Source organism: Hyla sarda, chromosome 5 (genome assembly GCF_029499605.1).
Source record: "Hyla sarda isolate aHylSar1 chromosome 5, aHylSar1.hap1, whole genome shotgun sequence".
Classification (NCBI taxonomy): Eukaryota; Metazoa; Chordata; class Amphibia; order Anura; family Hylidae; genus Hyla; species Hyla sarda.
Genome location: NC_079193.1, coordinates 30,880,012 through 30,900,438, shown reverse-complemented (window position 1 = coordinate 30,900,438; position 20,427 = coordinate 30,880,012). Strand labels below are relative to the sequence as shown.

Sequence of the window (20,427 nt, the reverse complement as noted above, 5' to 3'; positions counted from 1 at the left end):
ACGCCGAGCGCTCCGGGTCCCCGTTCCTCCCCGGAGCGCTCGCCTCATCCTCGTTGCTGCAGCGCCCCGGTCAGATCCACTGACCGGGTGCGCTGCGGTCCCGCCTCCAACCGGGATGCGATTCGCGATGCGGGTGGCGCCCGCTCGCGATGCGCACCCCGGTCCCCGTACCTGACTCGCTCTCCATCGGTCCTGTCCCGGCGCGCGCGGCCCCGCTCCCTAGGGCGCGCGCGCGCCGGGTCTCTGCGATTTAAAGGGCCAGTGCACCTATGATGGTGCCTGGCCCAATCTTCCAATTAGCTTAATTAGTTTCCACATGTGCACTTCCCTATATCACCTCACTTCCCCTGCACTCCCTTGCCGGATCTTGTTGCACTTGTGCCTAGTGAAAGCGTTCCCTTGTTTGTTCCTAGCCCGTGTTCCTGACCTCCTGCCGTTGCCCCTGACTACGATCCTTGCCGCCTGCCCCCGACCTTCTGCTACGTCCGACCTTGCTTCTGCCTACTCCCTTGTACCTCGCCTATCTTCAGCAGTCAGAGAGGTGAGCCGTTGCTAGTGGATACGACCTGGTCACTACCGCCGCAGCAAGACCATCCCGCTTTGCGGCGGGCTCTGGTGAAAACCTGTAGTGGCTTAGAACCGGTCCACTAGCGCGGTCCTCGCCATCCCTCTCTGGCACAGAGGATCCACCTCCTGCCAGCCGGCATCGTGACAACAGCATTGTCAGTCTCAAGTCAAGTCAGTCACTGTCATCTATTGTCAAGTCTGGGTGGCCTGCACTAAAATTGTCCAAATCTACTGCAAGTACCAGCAAGCCCTTAAGTTCTCTGAAGTCACTGGTCACCTCCATGGGCTCTAGCTGAACTGTATAGACTGTACCATCTGTCACTCAGTAAAGCTACCATTGTCCATAACTTGGCGTCGGAGTCATTATTGCCCCCCGTGTCTAGCCCAGGATCCAGCGGTATACCTTAGGGTGGTATTGAGTATAAACCAAGCCCTGGCGTCACGAATACAAGGGGTTAATGCCATCTGCCCCTAGGGTAATTCCATCTGCCCTCATCACACCCTCTACCACATAACCACTATACCACAATGGACATTATAGCTTAGGCTGGGATCACACCGCATTTTATGTTTCCGTTGACCCAGGGTGAGAATTGTTCTGTGTAATAGGACCCTGAAACAGTTCCTTCTGCAAAGACTTAGGAATGATGGGGATCTGTATATAGCCAAAATAACAATAAACCATAGAGCTAAAAAAACTTTTTTTTTAAATGAATTCCTTAGTAAAAAAAATCCCCAAACAATTATATGGAGTATAAAAAAAATACATAAACGCACAAAGAATATTCTCCTATGATGAACACCTGTATATCCCAACGCGTTTCCCCGTGTATCTTATGGTATACAGCGGTTCATCAGGGGATGACAACAACAGTATAATAATATACATAAAAAGCAGAAAGATAGAGGGGAATTGTTTAGATAGTGTATGAGTCATGGACAATGGCACAGACTTAATGATACAGAAAAAGCACAGACTATAAGCGTTTGTGGCACAATAAAGCAAACATATATACAGTACAAAGCACATAAATGCAGACAGGTGATGAAATAGCTTGTTTGTGGCTTCATTTGAATATCCTCCAGCTGATGGAAAATTGTATAACCTCAAAAGTAAAGTGAGGACCCTAATATAAGGGCTCCTCCAAACATGACTTGACAAATGACTCCCTGAAAAGGATAACAGCAGGAATAATGACTTTGTTATAAATAATTCCAAACCACAATTATCCAAACACCGGACTCCTATAAGTCCCTCCAAATTATTATAGAGAAGGTATTCTGATGACAATGCCACCTAGATGTACAAACAGCCTTTATAATGTCCACATAGCCACAGTCTGTCCAAAAGATGTCCAGCCACTACCCATACATAGATTCTCCATTTCATGATCATGATACGTACCTCTGCGGCTGACAATCCACGTCACAGATCAGAGGGGGATCTGTATATAGAGCTGTGTTTATAGTGTATAGTATTACTACTGTGCCTCTTCTCGGCCTCAAGTAGTACAGCAGAGCTGTCCTTAAAGCCACCACCCTCTGCTAATAAGGCTGAGATAACTGTGCTGGTCCTGTCTCAGTCTACACAGTAAAGCTGAAAATGTTAATGGGTGCTAAAAATCTGCAATTTGCATTGTATCCTATTGACTTATATGATACAAAAAACGGATTGTAACCTATACTTTTTTTTGTGTACACAATAACGTATTTGACTACTTTTCTGTATACAGCTAAATTAACGTGCTGTAACGGAAACAGTAAAGTGAGACAAGTACGCAGAGTGTACCCACAACTACATACCATTAACCGCAAAATCAACTTCCCTACAGCTCCAAAAAACGATCCAACCGGTTAGGCCAATGTTTCCTAACCAGGGTACCTCCAACTGTTGCAAAACTGCAACTTTCAGCATGCGCAGACATTGGGAAATACTGGGTAAGGCATTGCTTGTCTAATGATATTGCTTAGAGGGGTTTTCCAACTTCATGAAAAAAATTGCCCCGGGCAAGGGATGGCATTAGTAACAAAAGACTCTACTTACCCATCTGTTAATTCCAGTTCAGCACTACTGTTGCTCTGTAATCCTGCTGACGTCACTATACACTGCGCATGAGACGATGCAGCCAATCAGTTGCTTCAGTGGTCATGTGTACTGCTTCTTGCAGTAACTGGCTGCAGCGTCTTGTGCACAGTATATAGTGACATCACTGGTTAACCACTGCAGTGGGAGCAGCACTGGGCAGGAGAAAGCAGAGGGGTGAGTATGATTTTTTTTCTTCATCTCTACTAGCATCTTTAGCCCCATGGTAATTTTTTTTTCATGAAGCCGGAGAATACCTTTAACCCTTAGATTAGAGAAAGGCCTACTGTTGTTTGATATGATCTTGCCCATGAAGGAAAACAAACAATCAGATGATATTTTTGGTTTAGATATTTTTTTTTATTATTTATTCAATAATTATTAATCCGGTATATAATAATACTCACTGGTTTAGTTCAACATCCAAGATAAACGAAGACCCAAACGCATCTATTTGGAAGCTGACTTGTGCAATGTGGGCGGACTGAAAAAGAGAAGAATATAATGAGAATTAAGCATGGGAGGAAGAGCGCAAAAGGACAGTCAGTTCTGTGTTATGAGTCTACTACATTACATTATGTTCTCTCAGTACAATGTCCTACCTAGGCCAATAACCGGAGGCAGTGAGGGCTGATATCAAAGGGTTGTCTCCTGTCTTTTATTTTTAGTTTAAGTAATTAGATGTCTATAAAAGAGAAATAATAGAAGTTTTAGGTATTTATTATTTCTTTTTCTTAAACTTTTCTGGGGGCGGCAATATTGGTGACACACACTTCCTTCCTGCCTTACCTGTATAGTTGGTTCAGCACTGTGTGTACTTTATGGCTGCTGCAATGAATTAAAGTTAAAGGGGTACTCCGGTGAAAACCTTTTTTCTTTTAAATCAACTGGTGGCAGAAAGTTAAACATATTTGTAAATGACTTCTATTAAAAAAATCTTAATCCTTCCTGTACTTATTAGCTGCTGAATACTACAGAGGAAATTCTTTTCTTTTAGGAATGCTCTCTGATGACATCACGAGCACAGTTCTCTCTGCTGACGTTATTATAATAATAATAACGCTTTATTTATTGTTGTCCTTAGTGGGATTTGAACCCAAGTCCCCAGCACTGCAAGGCAGCAGTGCTGACCACTGAGCCACCATGCTGCCACCATCTGCTATGCATGGTTGCTAAAATGGACAGAGATGTCAGCAGAGAGCACTGTGCTCGTGATGTCATCAGTGTTCCAAAAAGAAAGGAATCTCCTCTGTAGCATTCAGCAGCTAATAAGTACTGGAAGGATTAAGATTTTTTTAATAGAAGTAATTTACAAATATGTTTAACTTTCTGCCACCAGTTGATTTAAAAGAAAAAAGGTTTTCACCGGAGTATCCCTTTAAGGGTCAGAAAAATAAGGGGCCATATTACAAGATCTGACACTTTCTGTAGTCAAGAGCCAATCTCATATATTGGCACTCATTTACTAAGCCTATTACAAGGCCTGAAACTCTCTGTAGACAAGTGCCAATCTGCAGGGCTCTGGCACTATAGACAAGCATCGATCGCATAGATTAGCACTCATTTAATGAGCCTATTACAAAGCCCCAACACTCTTTGTAGACTAGGGCCGATCTTGTAGATTAGCATTCATTTACTAAGCATACTACAAGACTACAACACTCTTTGTAGACCAGCACGGATCTCGTTAACTGGCACTCATTTACTGAGCCTATTATACGGCCTGACACTCTTTGTAGATGAGCATAGGGCTGGGCGGTATACCGGTTCATACCGAATACCGAATTTTTTAGGCCGCACGATATTAATTTTCCCCCATACCACAATACCGGTTGGGCCCCTCCCCCTCGGGAATGTATTATCAGCCTAGCGCAGCGCTGTCCCCACATCGGGGAACTAACCCTATGTTACCCGCCAGCGCTGTTCTGCCCCCCCCCCCCCCAATTAATGATCAGCCCAGCAGGGTACTACTCACAGATGTCAAGCACTGCCCTCCTCCTCTTTATTGGGGGCCGCCGGCGATGGGACTCACTGTCCGCCAGTGGTCTCCAACCTGCGGACCTCCAGCTGTTGCAAAAATACAACTCCCAGCATGCCCGGAGTTGTAGTTTTGCAACAGCTGGAGGTCCGCAGGTTTGAGACCACTGCTGTACGCTGTATCCCTATGCCCGGGCTGCAAAAGATACAGAAAATAAACTTTTAACTCACCCACCTCGGCCGCACGCTGGGGACGGGGGAGGACAGCCGTCAGCCTATCACATGACAGTGGGCTCAGCCGATCACTGGCAGGGGCGGGGCATCACTCCGGCCGGTGATAGGCTGACGGCTGTCCTCCCCCGTCCCCAGCGTGCGGCCGAGGTGGGTGAGTTAAAAGTTTATTTTGTGTATCTTTTGCAGCCCGGGCATAGGGAGTTGTAGTTTGGCAACAGCTGGAGGTCCGCAGGTTGGAGACCACTGGCGTACAGTGAGTTCCATCGCCGGCGGCCCCCAACAAAGAGGAGGAGGGCAGTGCTCGACATCTGTGAGTAGTACCCCGCTGGGCTGATCATTAATCGGGTCAGATTTGGGGGGGGGGGGGCAGAACAGCGCTGGCGGGTCACATGATTTGGGGGGGGGTGAAAATACCGTTATATACCATGGAACGGCCGTAAGTTAAAAAAATACTGTGATACACATATTTGGTCATACCGCCCAGCTCTAGATGAGCACCGATCTCATGGATTGGCACTCAATCACTGAGACTATTATAAGGCTTAACTATTGTGCCAGTGATTGCTGGTGTTGCCCTTTGCTGCCATCATTCATCTGTCGCACATCCCCAATTACAAAGGGAGATGGACAGCCGACAATTGAGGTTTGTTAAGCAGGGCAAAACATACCGATCAGCCGATAAACAAGCTGACTGCTGGCCCTGGGTGATAATTGTTCTAACAGGTCCCTAAAACAGTCCCTTCTCCAAAGACCATGGAGTGATGGGGATCTGTATACAGGGCCTTATCTATGTTTATAGTATACAGTATTAAAAGAGATGTCTCATCCTAAAAATTACTGAAAAACGTATCCCCTATACAAAGGATAGGAAATACGTTTTGAATCTCCTGTAGGAACCCCAGCTCTCCCCGGGAGTGGCGGCTCATGAATCCCTCCATATGGAAAAGCTGTTTGGCAATCTCCGGGTCCCCCAAAGAGATATATGGAGGGGGTGCGGCAGCCCCCTGCTCCAGGGGTGGGAGGGGGATTTGTGACGCACGGTACCAGTTGTCATTAAAGCACCACCCTCTGTTAATAAGACTGAGATAACTCTTCTGAATCTGTCTCAATCTACACAGTAGAGCGGAAAACAGGGAATGTCAGCCTAATATGGTAGGCAAAGTGAGAACTGGAAAAATTTAAAACATTTTATTTTTGTATATTGCTAGTCATATATATATATATATATATATATATATATATATATATATATAATTATTTTTTATATATATATATATATATATATATATATATGTTTATAATTAAAACCTGATTTATACGTTGTTTTGTGGTAATGCGTTCCCTTTAACCCCTTAATGACCACGGACGTATATTTACGCCCTGAAGCCGGCTCCCGATATGTGAAGCGCGCTCAGAAGCTGCTAATTGGGCCAATCGGGCTGATGTCCGGTATTAACCCTTTAGACGCCGCAATCAAAGTTGATTGCGGCGTCTAAAACGGGAAAATACACTGCCAGTTAGCTCAGTGGAGCTGTTCGGACCCGCCGCGGTGAAATCCATAAAAAAAAGTAACTAAATAAAAAACTTAATAAATATGATTTAACCCCTTCCCTAGTAAAAGTCAGAATCACCCCCTTTTCCCATTTAAAATAAAAAGTGTGTAAATAAAAATAAAAACAAACATATGTGGTATCGCCATGCGCGTAAATGTCCAAACTATAAAAATATATAATTAATTAAACCGCACAGTCAATCGCGTACGCGCAAAAAAATTCCAAAGTGCAAAATAGAGTATTTGTGGTCACTTTTTATAGCATTAAAAAATTAATAAAAAGCGAAGGATCAAAACAAAAATGGTTCCGATAACAACTTCAGATCACGGCGCAATGAGCCCCCATACATTCCCATATGCAGAAAAATAAAAAAGTTATAGGGGTCAGAAGATGACATTTTTAAACGCATACATTTTCCTGCATGTAGTTATGATTTTTTCCAGAAGTACGACAAAATCAAACCTATATAAGTAGGGAATCATTTTAACCATATGGACCTACAGAATAATGTTATGGTGTAATTTTTACCGAAAACTGAAAAAAAAAGCTTGGTCCTTAAGGAGTTAAAGGAAAATGTCATGTATTAGAATTACTATAATGCAAAAACACCCTAATAAAAAATGTAAACAAAACTGTCAGTCATCTATATCAGGGCTTCCCAATCAGTGTGCCTCCAGCTGTTGCAAAACTACAACTCCCGGCATGCTGAGAGTTGTAGTTTTGCAACAGCAGGAGGCGCCTGGGTTAGGAAACACTGGTTCATATGGTATGAAAAAAAAATACATAATCATTTTATTTTTTCCCCATATTTTTAGTTTGGCACTCCTTTTTGCCAGAAATTGTTTTGGTATTATTTTGGTGTATATCCACATTAACATACAATTATTACAAATTATTTATAGCTGGGGGATGCCATTTTTAAAAATTTTACACAGTTTACCCTAAACAAATAGATTTATTTTATAAATGTATTATCGATCAACAATTATATATATATAGCAATTCAGAAAGTAGCAGCACACAAAAAAATGGTGAAAAAAAGTTGTAGGTTTATTCCATTATTCCAGTGCAAATATCAGGAGAGCAACGTTTCTGCGCCATGATAATGGCGGCGAGAGGCCGTAGAAACGTTGCTCTCCTGATATTTGCACTGGAATAATGGAATAAACCTACAACTTTTTTTTCACCAGTGTTTTGTGTGCTGCTACTTTCTGGATTGCTTCTACAAGTGGAGCCCTAACCCAGGCACCCGCATAGTGTGCACTTACTACATATTAATATTGAGGCTGTGCTGCTTTTCTTGGGATATATATATATATATATATATACATATGTATATATATATATATATATATATATATATATATATATATGTGGTAGCGGATGAGAGGATACTGTCTTGTGGGGGTGTAGGGTATTTAGGGTGTTGCTGTTCAGAATAGTTAAGGGCGCTGTTAACACTTGTCACTCGTGACGCCAGGGTGAGGGTTAAATGCTGTGTTTCTTGATAGGCCTATTGCCACCCTTCCCAAGATCAATAAGTGATGCAGAAATAAAGGATTGTCCACAACCGCTGGTAACTGAAAACTTGCTGAAACTTTTACTGAAGAATTTCTGTGCATGTAACAGTAGTAACAGTCCAGATAACAGAGTCTCTATAGATATAGCTGAGCAGCGATTGACAGGCGGTTGGGATCAGATAAGCGTAATTTAGCTTTTGAAGAATTGTATAGCAGAGATCCGCTGGATTTAGGGGAGTAATTAGGTCCAGTGATCCTGCGCTGAGTAGAGGGGAATTGCTTAGTCTATCCGCTATGTTAGAGGCCGAGGCCGCAAGGCTTTGGCCTAGTAAATCATATTGTAAGCTGCGGAGGTCCTACCTCTTCCAGAGTCAGCAACCCAAGAGAGAATAGAACGATCAAGATGGCGCAGGTCCCTTATATGGGCAGGGGCCGGCTGTTTTGGATTGGTCCGTAACGACTGTCACCCACCGTTGCAGTGCATTGTGGGTGAACACGTCATGGGAACCTCCAAAGGTCCTGTAGCAAAACCATAGAGTTCTAACCTGATCATGCTACACTCCGAACAGGTAGATAACTAAATATGTGCATATTTATACTTATACTTATATTAATATTAAACAGAACTGCTATATAGACATTGACTAAGTGAGAGGTGACAAGGGGAAAACTACAAAAGAGGGACCCCGACGTCCTAGGGACTCTGACTATGGGGACATCTATATAGGTAACGTATATAATACGGTACCGGGACACCACACACATATATATATATATATATATATATATATATATATATATATATATACTGCGGTTTCGATTTATGCTCTTAAATGTTATTTAATCATTCTTAATCATCAATTATTAATATTGTCAACCTTATTTTATTTTATATATTTTTTTACCAGTCATGTAACGTCACATGTCTACACAACATTACATTGTTGCCTGTGCGGTTTTCACTTGCTTGTATATTAGATGGTCCTAAGGGCCTTATGCTGGTTCCGGGCTGTTAGTATAATACTGTCAATGACAATGACGCTGGGCTGGCGAGAAAATAAATGAACTTTCAGCCCCTTTAAATTATGTAGAATAATATGACCCCCGATACAAACTGAGGCGCCTGATGTCTCAGTCAAGTATACTATAAAATATACAATCCAATACATGTGATGAAAAATACAGATAAGATACAAGTAGTGTAATAAGCAGATGCAGCCAACACCCACTGGTATAGTGAGGATGCCAAAAACTGATGCCAACCCACTGCCGGTGTAGAGAAATGTAAGTAGACAACAAAGTCCATGGCTTCTAGTAACTCAAAATGAGTCTAGTAACACTATTCCTGTTTAAAGGTTGTTTTTAAATCAACTGGTACCAAAACGTTTCACAGATTTGTAAATTACTTCTATTTGAAAATCTTAATCCTTCCAGTACTTATCAGCAGCTGTATGCTCCACAGGAAGTTCTTTACTTTTTTAATTTCGTTCCAGTCTGACCACAGTGCTCTGTGCTGTCCATGTCAGGAACTGTCCAGAGTAGGAGCAAATCCACATAGCAAACCTCTCCTGCTCTGGACAGTTCCTGACATGGACAGCGGTGTCAGCAGAGAGAACTGTGGTCAGACCTGAAAGAACTACACAACTTCCTCTGGAGCAAACAGTAGCTGATAAATATGGGAAGAATAAAGATTTTTAAATAGAAGTAATTCAAACATCTGTTAACTTTCTGGCACCCGTTGATTTAAAAAAAAATGTTTCCACTGGAGTACCCCTTTAAGTTAAGCCTAACCGTTTTATTCGGCAATACAAACTTTTTTTTTTTCTTTTTTTAAATCTGAAACAGTGCCTCTCTAGTCCATCAGGTGTGTCTGGTACTGCAGTTCAGCAGTGTCAACCCAAAATTAGCAGCGTCTGAGGTATAAGATACTGTCACGATTCGGCTGGCAGGAGGTGGATCCTCTGTGTCAGAGAGGGATTGGCGTGGACCGTGCTAGTGGACCGGTTCTAAGCTGCTACTGGTTTTCACCAGAGCCCGCCGCAAAGCGGGATGGTCTTGCAGCGGCGGTAGCAACCAGGTCGTATCCACTAGCAACGGCTCAACCTCTCTGACTGCTGAAGATAGGCGCGGTAGAAGGGAGTAGACAAGAGCAAGGTCGGACGTAGCAGAAGGTCGGGGCAGGCAGCAAGGATCGTAGTCAGGGGCAACGGCAGGAGGTCTGGAACACAGGCTAGGAACACACTGGGAAACGCTTTCACTGGCACGATGGCAACAAGATCCGGCGAGGGAGTGCAGGGGAAGTGAGGTATACATAGGGAGTGCACAGGTGAACACACTAATTAGACCAACTGCGCCAATCAGTGGCGCAGTGGCCCTTTAAATCGCAGAGACCCGGCGCGCGCGCGCCCTAGGGAGCGGGGCCGCGCGCGCCGGGACAGGACCGACGGAGAGCGAGTCAGGTACGGGAGCCGGGGTGCGCATCGCGAGCGGGCGCCACCCGCATCGCGAATCGCATCCCGGCTGGAGGCGGTATCGCAGCGCACCCGGTCAGTGGATCTGACCGGGGCGCTGCAGTAGCGAGGATGTGGCGAGCGCTCCGGGGAGGAGCGGGGACCCGGAGCGCTCGGCGTAACAGTACCCCCCCCCCTTGGGTCTCCCCCTCTTCTTGGAGCCTGAGAACCTGAGGACCAGACTTTTGTCTAGGATGTTGTCCTCAGGTTCCCAGGATCTCTCTTCAGGACCACAACCCTCCCAATCGACCCAAAATTTTTTTTTCCCTCTGACCGTCTTGGAGGCCAGTATCTCCTTTACGGAGAAGATGTCAGAGGAACCGGAAACAGGAGTAGGAGAAACAAGTTTGGGAGAGAAACGGTTGATGATGAGTGGTTTAAGAAGAGAGACATGAAAGGCATTAGGAATACGAAGAGAAGGAGGAAGAAGAGGTTTGTAAGAGACAGGATTAATTTGGCACAAGATTTTGAAAGGACCAAGATAGCGTGGTCCCAGTTTGTAGCTGGGGACACGGAAGCGGACATATTTAGCGGAGAGCCATACCTTGTCTCCGGGAGAAAAAATGGGGGGAGCTCTTCTTTTCTTATCGGCAAACTTTTTCATGCGAGATGAAGCCTGTAAAAGAGAATTTTGGGTCTCTTTCCATATGGTGGAAAGATCACGAGTCACTTCATCCACAGCGGGCAAACCAGAGGGCAAGGGAGTAGGGAGGGGGGGAAGAGGGTGACGGCCGTACACCACGAAAAATGGGGATTTAGAAGAAGATTCAGAGACTCTGAAGTTGTACGAGAATTCGGCCCATGGTAGCAGATCTGCCCAGTCATCCTGGCGGGAGGAAACAAAATGCCGTAAATAGTCACCCAGGACCTGGTTAATTCTTTCTACTTGCCCATTGGATTGAGGATGATAAGCAGAAGAGAAGTTTAATTTAATCTTAAGTTGTTTACAGAGAGCCCTCCAGAATTTTGACACGAATTGGACGCCTCTATCTGAGACGATCTGCGTGGGCAAACCGTGAAGACGAAAAATGTGTACAAAAAATTGTTTTGCCAACTGAGGCGCTGAAGGAAGACCAGGAAGAGGAATAAAATGTGCCATCTTGGAAAATCGATCAACGACCACCCAAACAACAGTGTTGCCACGGGATGGGGGTAAGTCTGTAATAAAGTCCATACCAATCAGAGACCAAGGCTGTTCGGGGACAGGCAGAGGATGAAGGAGACCAGCAGGCTTCTGGCGGGGAGTCTTATCCCGGGCACAGACAGTACAGGCCCGCACAAAATCAACAACATCCGTCTCCAGAGTCGGCCACCAATAGAAGCGAGAGATGAGTTGCAAAGACTTTTTGATGCCCGCATGGCCAGCGAGGTGGGAGGAGTGACCCCATTTGAGGATCCCGAGACGTTGGCGTGGAGAAACGAAGGTCTTCCCTGGAGGAGTTTGCCTGATGGAGACTGGAGAAGTGGAGATCAGACAGTCAGGAGGAATGATGTGTTGCGGAGAGACCTCTACTTCCGAGGCATCCGAGGAACGAGAGAGAGCATCGGCCCTAATGTTCTTGTCGGCAGGGCGAAAATGAATTTCAAAGTTAAAACGGGCAAAGAACAACGACCACCTGGCCTGGCGAGGATTCAGCCGTTGGGCAGACTGGAGATAGGAGAGATTCTTGTGATCGGTGTAAATGATAACTGGAAATTTTGATCCCTCCAGCAGATGCCTCCATTCCTCAAGTGCCAATTTAATGGCCAGTAGTTCTCGATCCCCGATGGAGTAGTTCCTCTCCGCCGGAGAGAAGGTCCTAGAAAAAAACCCACAAGTAACAGCATGCCCGGAAGAATTTTTTTGTAGAAGGACCGCTCCAGCTCCCACTGAGGAGGCATCAACCTCCAATAGGAAGGGTTTAGATGGGTCAGGTCTGGAGAGCACGGGAGCAGAAGAAAAGGCAGACTTGAGCCGTTTAAATGCGTCTTCCGCTTGGGGAGACCAGGACTTAGGATTGGCATTCTTCTTGGTTAAAGCCACGATAGGAGCCACAATAGTGGAAAAATGTGGAATAAATTGTCTGTAATAATTGGCGAACCCCAAAAAACGTTGGATAGCACGGAGTCCGGAGGGGCGTGGCCAATCTAAGACGGCAGAGAGTTTATCTGGGTCCATTTGTAGTCCCTGGCCAGAGACCAAGTATCCTAGGAAAGGAAGAGATTGACATTCAAACAGACATTTCTCCATTTTGGCATAAAGTTGATTGTCTCGAAGTCTCTGAAGAACCATGCGGACATGCTGGCGATGTTCTTCTAAGTTGGCAGAAAAACTCAGAATATCGTCCAGATACACAACAACACAGGAATATAAGAGATCACGAAAAATTTCATTAACAAAGTCTTGGAAGACGGCAGGGGCGTTGCACAGGCCAAAGGGCATGACCAGATACTCAAAGTGTCCATCTCTGGTGTTAAATGCAGTTTTCCATTCGTCCCCCTCCCTGATGCGGATGAGATTATATGCACCTCTTAAGTCCAGTTTGGTAAAGATGTGGGCACCTTGAAGGCGATCAAAGAGTTCAGAGATAAGAGGTAGGGGGTAGCGTTTTTTTACCGTGATTTTATTAAGTCCGCGGTAATCAATGCAAGGACGTAGGGAGCCATCTTTTTTGGACACAAAGAAAAATCCAGCTCCGGCAGGAGAGGAGGATTTGCGGATAAACCCCTTTTTTTAATTTTCCTGGATGTATTCAGACATAGCAAGAGTCTCTGGGGCGGACAGAGGATAAATTCTGCCCCGGGGTGGAGTAGTGCCCGGGAGGAGGTCAATAGGACAGTCAAAAGGCCTGTGAGGGGGTAAAGTCTCAGCTTGCTTTTTGCAAAATACGTCAGCATAGTCCATATAAGCCTTAGGGAGACCGGTTACAGGGGGAACCACAGGGTCACGGCAGGGAGTACTGGGAACCGGTTTAAGACAGTCCTTGAAACAAGAAGTACCCCAGCTCTTGATCTCTCCTGTGGACCAATCAAGGGTTGGGGAATGGCGTTGAAGCCACGGTAGTCCAAGGAGAATTTCGGAAGTGCAATTGGAGAGGACCAAAAACTCAATTATTTCGTGATGAGGTCCGATGCACATTAGGAGGGGTTCCGTGCGGTAACGCACGGCACAGTCCAATCTTTCATTGTTAACACAATTAATGTAGAGGGGTCTGGCGAGACTGGTCACTGGGATGTTGAACCTGTTGATGAGAGAGGCCAAAATAAAATTTCCTGCAGATCCGGAATCCAAGAAGGCCTTAGTAGAGAAGGAGAAGGTAGAGGCAGATATCCGCACAGGCACAGTAAGGCGTGGAGAAGCAGAGTTGACATCAAGAACTGTCTCACCTTTGTGCGGAGTCAGCGTACGTCTTTCCAGGCGGGGAGGACGGATAGGACAATCCTTCAGGAAGTGTTCGGTATCGGCACAGTACAGGCAAAGATTCTCCATGCGGCGTCGTGTCCTCTCTTGAGGTGTCAAGCGAGACCGGTCAACTTGCATAGCCTCCACGGCGGGAGGCACAGGAACGGATTGCAGAGGACCAGAGGAGAGAGGAGCCGGGGAGAAAAAACGCCTCGTGCGAACAAAGTCCATATCCTGGCGGAGCTCCTGACGCCTTTCGGAAAAACGCATGTCAATGCGAGTGGCAAGATGAATGAGTTCATGCAGGTTAGCAGGAATTTCTCGTGCGGCCAGAACATCTTTAATGTTGCTGGATAGGCCTTTTTTAAAGGTCGCGCAGAGGGCCTCATTATTCCAGGATAATTCGGAAGCAAGAGTACGGAATTGGATGGCGTACTCGCCAACGGAAGAATTTCCCTGGACCAGGTTCAGCAGGGCAGTCTCAGCAGAAGAGGCTCGGGCAGGTTCCTCAAAGACACTTCGAATTTCCGAGAAGAAGGAGTGTACAGAGGCAGTGACGGGGTCATTGCGGTCCCAGAGCGGTGTGGCCCATGACAGAGCTTTCCCAGACAGAAGGCTGACTACGAAAGCCACCTTAGACCTTTCAGTAGTAAACTGGTCCGACATCATCTCCAAGTGCAGGGAACATTGTGAAAGAAAGCCACGGCAAAAGTTAGAGTCCCCATCAAATTTATCCGGCAAGGAAAGTCGTAGGCCGGAAGCGGCCACTCGCTGCGGAGGAGGTGCAGGAGCTGGCGGAGGAGATGATTGCTGAAGCTGTGGTAGTAGCTGCTGTAGCATCACGGTCAGTTGAGACAGCTGGTGGCCTTGTTGCGCTATCTGTTGCGACTGCTGGGCGACCACAGTGGTGAGGTCGGCGACAACTGGCAGTGGAACTTCAGCGGGATCCATGGCCGGATCTACTGTCACGATTCGGCTGGCAGGAGGTGGATCCTCTGTGCCAGAGAGGGATTGGCGTGGACCGTGCTAGTGGACCGGTTCTAAGCTGCTACTGGTTTTCACCAGAGCCCGCCGCAAAGCGGGATGGTCTTGCAGCGGCGGTAGCAACCAGGTCGTATCCACTAGCAACGGCTCAACCTCTCTGACTGCTGAAGATAGGCGCGGTACAAGGGAGTAGACAAGAGCAAGGTCGGACGTAGCAGAAGGTCGGGGCAGGTAGCAAGGATCGTAGTCAGGGGCAACGGCAGGAGGTCTGGAACACAGGCTAGGAACACACTGGGAAACGCTTTCACTGGCACGATGGCAACAAGATCCGGCGAGGGAGTGCAGGGGAAGTGAGGTATACATAGGGAGTGCACAGGTGAACACACTAATTAGACCAACTGCGCCAATCAGTGGCGCAGTGGCCCTTTAAATCGCAGAGACCCGGCGCGCGCGCGCCCTAGGGAGCGGGGCCGCGCGCGCCGGGACAGGACCGACGGAGAGCGAGTCAGGTACGGGAGCCGGGGTGCGCATCGCGAGCAGGCGCCACCCGCATCGCGAATCGCATCCCGGCTGGAGGCGGTATCGCAGCGCACCCGGTCAGTGGATCTGACCGGGGCGCTGCAGTAGCGAGGATGTGGCGAGCGCTCCGGGGAGGAGCGGGGACCCGGAGCGCTCGGCGTAACAGATATGATGTTCCGCAGCACCTGAGGTGTATATTATGATGTTCTGCAGCACCTGAGGTGTGTATTATGATGTTCTGCAGCACCTGAGGTGTGTATTATGATGTTCTGCAGCACCTGAGGTGATATTGAAAAATTGCATACCTTTTATCATGTATGAAGATGTTCTGCAGCACCTGAGGTGTAGTGTGATGTTCTGCAGCACCTGAGGTGTGTATTATGATATTCTGCAGCACCTGAGGTGTGTATTATGATGTTCTGCAGCACCTGAGGTGTAGGGTGATGTTCTGCAGCACCTGAGGTGTGTATTATGATGTTCTGCAGCACCTGAGGTGTAGTGTGATGTTCTGCAGCACCTGAGGTGTGTATTATGATGTTCTGCAGCACCTGAGGTGTGTATTATGATGTTCTGCAGCACCTGAGGTGTGTATTATGATATTCTGCAGCACCTGAGGTGTGTATTATGATGTTCTGCAGCACCTGAGGTGTGTATTATGATGTTCTGCAGCACCTGAGGTGTGTATTATGATGTTCCGCAGCTCCTGTGGTGTGTGTATTATGATGTTCTGCAGCACCTGAAGTGTAGTGTGATGTTCTGCAGCACCTGAGGTGTGTATTATGATGTTCTGCAGCACCTGAGGTGTGTATTATGATGTTCTGCAGCACCTGAGGTGTGTATTATGATGTTCTGCAGCACCTGAAGTGTAGTGTGATATTCTGCAGCACCTGAGGTGTGTATTATGATGTTCTGCAGCACCTGAGGTGTGTATTATGATGTTCTGCAGCACCTGAGGTGTGTATTATGATGTTCTGCAGCACCTGAGGTGTGTATTATGATGTTCTGCAGCACCTGAGGTGTGTATTATGATGTTCCGCAGCACCTGAGGTGTGTATTATGATGTTCCGCAGCACCTGAGGTGTGTATTATGATGTTCTGCAGCACCTGAGGTGTGTATTATGATATTCTGCAGCACCTGAGGTGTGTATTATGATGTTCTGCAGCACCTGAGGTGTGTATTATGATGTTCTGCAGCACCTGAGGTGTGTATTATGATGTTCCGCAGCACCTGAGGTGTGTATTATGATGTTGTGCAGCACCTGAGGTGTGTATTATGATATTCTGCAGCACCTGAGGTGTGTATTATGATGTTCTGCAGCACCTGAGGTGTGTATTATGATGTTCTGCAGCACCTGAGGTGTGTATTATGATGTTCTGCACCACCAGAAGTGAACTTGTAGTGGATTAGTATGTACTAACATAAATACTTATATTAAAATGTCTATTTTTCCTAAACTACATACAGAGATCCTCACTGAACTAAACTGCTCCTTCCCCCTCCCATCGAGCATTGAAGATGATGCTGGAATGTAGCAGAGATAAGGAATGCTACTCTCTAGAAAAGTACGCAGAAGGAGATTTAACCAATAAAGTGCTTTTAACACCCAATTCACACAATCCCTTTTGCAGACGTCACTATCATCTATATAAACCTTTTTATAAAAGTTTTTTTTGGTTAGTAAATGAAAGCATCAACTCAGCTAACAGGTTTCTGGATGGTCTTTCTAGCGCGTGGACCGCTTCTGATAAAACTAATCAGGAAGGGGGCAGATCTTCACTACACTTCACTACAACCAGGATCTATTTCAAACCTACTGATCTTTGTCTAGTGATGTATTTTGTCACTGTGTTATTGGTACAATATTTCAGCATTTGAGTTCACACTTTTAATTTTGCCCAGGGCCACAATAGTTGTAAAACCAGCCCTGGTCTGGAATAAAAAATTTGGTGGCAGGGTTTTCCACTGTAGAAATTCTGCCGCGTGCACAAAATTTCATTGGGCGGCTGCTGCAACAGAAGCACTGTGTGAGAGGGACCTAAGAGTAAAGATTTGCATAATGCATAAACGTGTATAAGGTACTGGAGAGTTATTATTATACTGTACCCAGATGGATTATGCCTTGGTCACGTGATCCTCCAAACCAATGGTTGCAGGAGAAGTCTTTAGTCCAACCTCTCTCTCCCAGGAGATAAGGGAAGACCTACATTTGCTAGAATCAGTTGAGGCCTGGTTTTGGCCAGTGCCAAACCGAGGCCACATGTCTTCTACATAGGTAAAATCCTGTCTACAATCAAGTCACCATTTCTGGTGCTGTGCATGCTGTGAGGATAACATGCTCAAGTTTCTTCATCTCCAAGAAGGAGTTTAATGTCTACGCCAGGGTTTCCTAACCAGTGCGTCTACAGCTTTTGCAAAACTACAACTCCCAGCATGCCCGGACAGCCTAAGGCTGTCCGGGCATGCTGGGAATTGTAGTTTTGCAACTGCTGGTGGGCACATTGGTTGGGGGACACACATCTATGTCATAGAGAAGAAGGCTAAACAAGGGTCTCTCTGCAATACACTATTCTATTTGTTGTATTCCGGTCGTTAGTTGGATTCCGGAATTAGTGTTGATTGGCTATCACATGACCAAAAGTTTTCTGCATATGTCCTTCGGAGTATCGAGTCACGGACCTGAGTTGTATGAGTAAAGAAATGATAACCTGAGAAGATCCTCGCTAGTAGTTTCAGTAACTTTGGCACCTCAAACATTGCTAAATTCAGTAAAGCTGCAAAAAAAAAAAATCATAATTTAAAAGAGACAGTGCCCAAATATCTACTTTTCCAAGCTGTACCAAAGCAACTGCATTACATTGGAATTGCACAAGAAGTTCAGCCAAGCTGTTCCACAGAATTTTATTTTCCTCTGGTCTTATTTCTGGACTTTGCATTCGGGAACAGCTACTTTGACAAAATATTGCGGTTGGGTTAAAGGGAACACCGGATTAGCTACACCATACAAATTAAAGGACTACAACTCCCAGCTATTCTACATCTTAACCATACTTACACCCAGTACTATCACCACACATGTAGTGACGATCATTTCTCAATGTTGTCTTGTTCTGACAATATGGTTTTGCAACAGCTTGCTGCACACTGGTTGTGTAACACTGGTCTACGGCATAGAGAAGAAGGCTGAACAAGGGCCTCTCTGCAACACACTAATTTATAATCTATTTTTTGTTTTTAATATATGATTTGCAGTTAGTGCATGCCAGATTATTGTAAATTTCACAACAACTGGGTATTATGACTCTTTTTTCATTATACATCTCTTCTGTGGATTATGGACCATCCTATTCCTGACGGGAATGTTCCTGCTTACAATACACTGAATTCCTTCCTTATATAGTAGGACACGCAGGCATTACTTCTTGCTTACATATTCTGCAGTCTTGATCATATCCATTATTTATTGGTACCTGCTGAGTGTTACTGAGACTCCAGAGGCGGCTGGCTTTTTGAACAAAAATGTCTGGGTTGTCCCCGGCCCACAAACTAATAGTTAAATCATAAATATATAGCTGGGAGGAATAATGCAAAGAATTCTAGGAGACTGAAGACAATACATTACATCAGGGCTAGACAAATTTGTTGTTAATCTAGGAGCCAGCACAAAAAGTTAGGAGCAAGCATGTGACATCATATGATCAGTGCACAATGTGACGTCACATGATCAGTTATTAGAGTCCCCTCATCTTTCCCTGTGTCACATTCATTAGTGTTCCCTTATCTCTTCCTGTGTCACAGTCATTAATGTACCCTTGTCTCTCTCTCCCTGTGTCACAGTTGTGGTGGCCCAGTACAGGAGTTGCACCCCTGTACCATTGCTGCCCTGTCAGGTGGGCTCTATTTCAGTGACCCCTGGGCCTCCCTTTCTTCTATGTTCCATAAACAGTATTAAAGGGGTACTTCACTGTTAGACATCTTATTCCCTATCCAAAGGACCCCCACGATTCCCCCCCCCCCCCCCCCGCAGCAACCCCGTACCTCAGCAGCCTGGAGCTAAGTTTTTTGATAATGGGCTGTGCAGGGGTGTGACGCCCCTTCCATAGACTTGCATTGAGGGGGGCGGACGTGACGTCACAAAGGGGTGGGGTCGTGATGTCACGATGCCCTGTCCCCTGCACGCCCATCATCAGCCTCGGAGAAAACTTAGCTCAAGGCTGCCGAGGTACCGGGCTGCTCCAGGGGGGGGATCGTGGGGGTCCCCAGCGGAGGGGATAAGAAGTCTAACAGCAGAGTACCCCTTTAAGTGCCTATGTTATCTAATGTATTGTGTATATATTGTTATGTACCTTTAAATACTGTTGTCATGTATTGTAACCAAGGAAGGTACTAGTGACCATGTGACAAATAGGGTGACCTATGGGACCCCTCCAGAGTCTCCCCCATATAAACCCTGGGAGGAGCTAGATAGTGGGAGTAGAGTCTTAGCTAAGATTCAGAACAGTCAAGTCCTGAGAGAGTGTCTGGTGTCCTGAGGAGGCCCAAAGCCTACCAGGCAGCCAAAAGTCTACTGCCCCACAGATGAACGTCAAAATACCTGGTAAGCTGCATACGGGGTGAAGCCTGTCAAGTCAGTCTACTTAAGTCAGTCAAGATCAGTCTGTATCAAGTCAGCGTGGGCCTGCAGAAAATTGTCCAAATCCACTATAAGTCCCAGCGAGCCCTAGAGTCTCTGAAGTCACTGTTTACCTTTTTGGGCCTAACTGAGCTGTCAAGACTGTTACACCTTTCTACCTCAGTAAAGCTGACGTTGTTCCATAACTTGGTGTCGGAGTCATTATTTGCCCCGTGCCTAGCCCAGGATTCAGCGGTATACCTTCTGGCATCACTAACAAAAGGGGTTAATGCCATCTGCCCCTGGGGGTTAATGCCATCTACCCTAGGGTAATCTGCTCTCATCACACCCTCACCACACAGTCATTACTGTCCCTCTCATTTCCCCTCATGGGTCATGATCATTTGTGTCCACTCATCTTTGAGGAAAAGAAAACGATATTTCCTTACCTCCGCCTCCCTTCCCACGCTGATTTCCCTTTCTATCTC

At 46.0% G+C, this 20,427-nt stretch overlaps 1 protein-coding gene across 14 annotated transcripts in view; it reads right to left on the bottom strand.

Annotated features, from left to right (window-relative positions):
• The window catches only part of ADAM22 (ADAM metallopeptidase domain 22), a 283,448-nt gene that overhangs the window by 210,406 nt on the left and 52,615 nt on the right, over positions 1–20,427 (bottom strand). For all 14 annotated transcript variants that reach the window (XR_008843837.1, XR_008843838.1, XM_056519133.1 and 11 more), the window contains exon 3: positions 3,058–3,134. Coding sequence is in view for 12 of the 14 variants with exons in the window: in XM_056519133.1 (XP_056375108.1) it covers positions 3,058–3,134 (77 nt within the window). In the remaining 2 variants the exon portion in view is untranslated. The remainder of the gene's footprint in view (positions 1–3,057; positions 3,135–20,427) is intronic.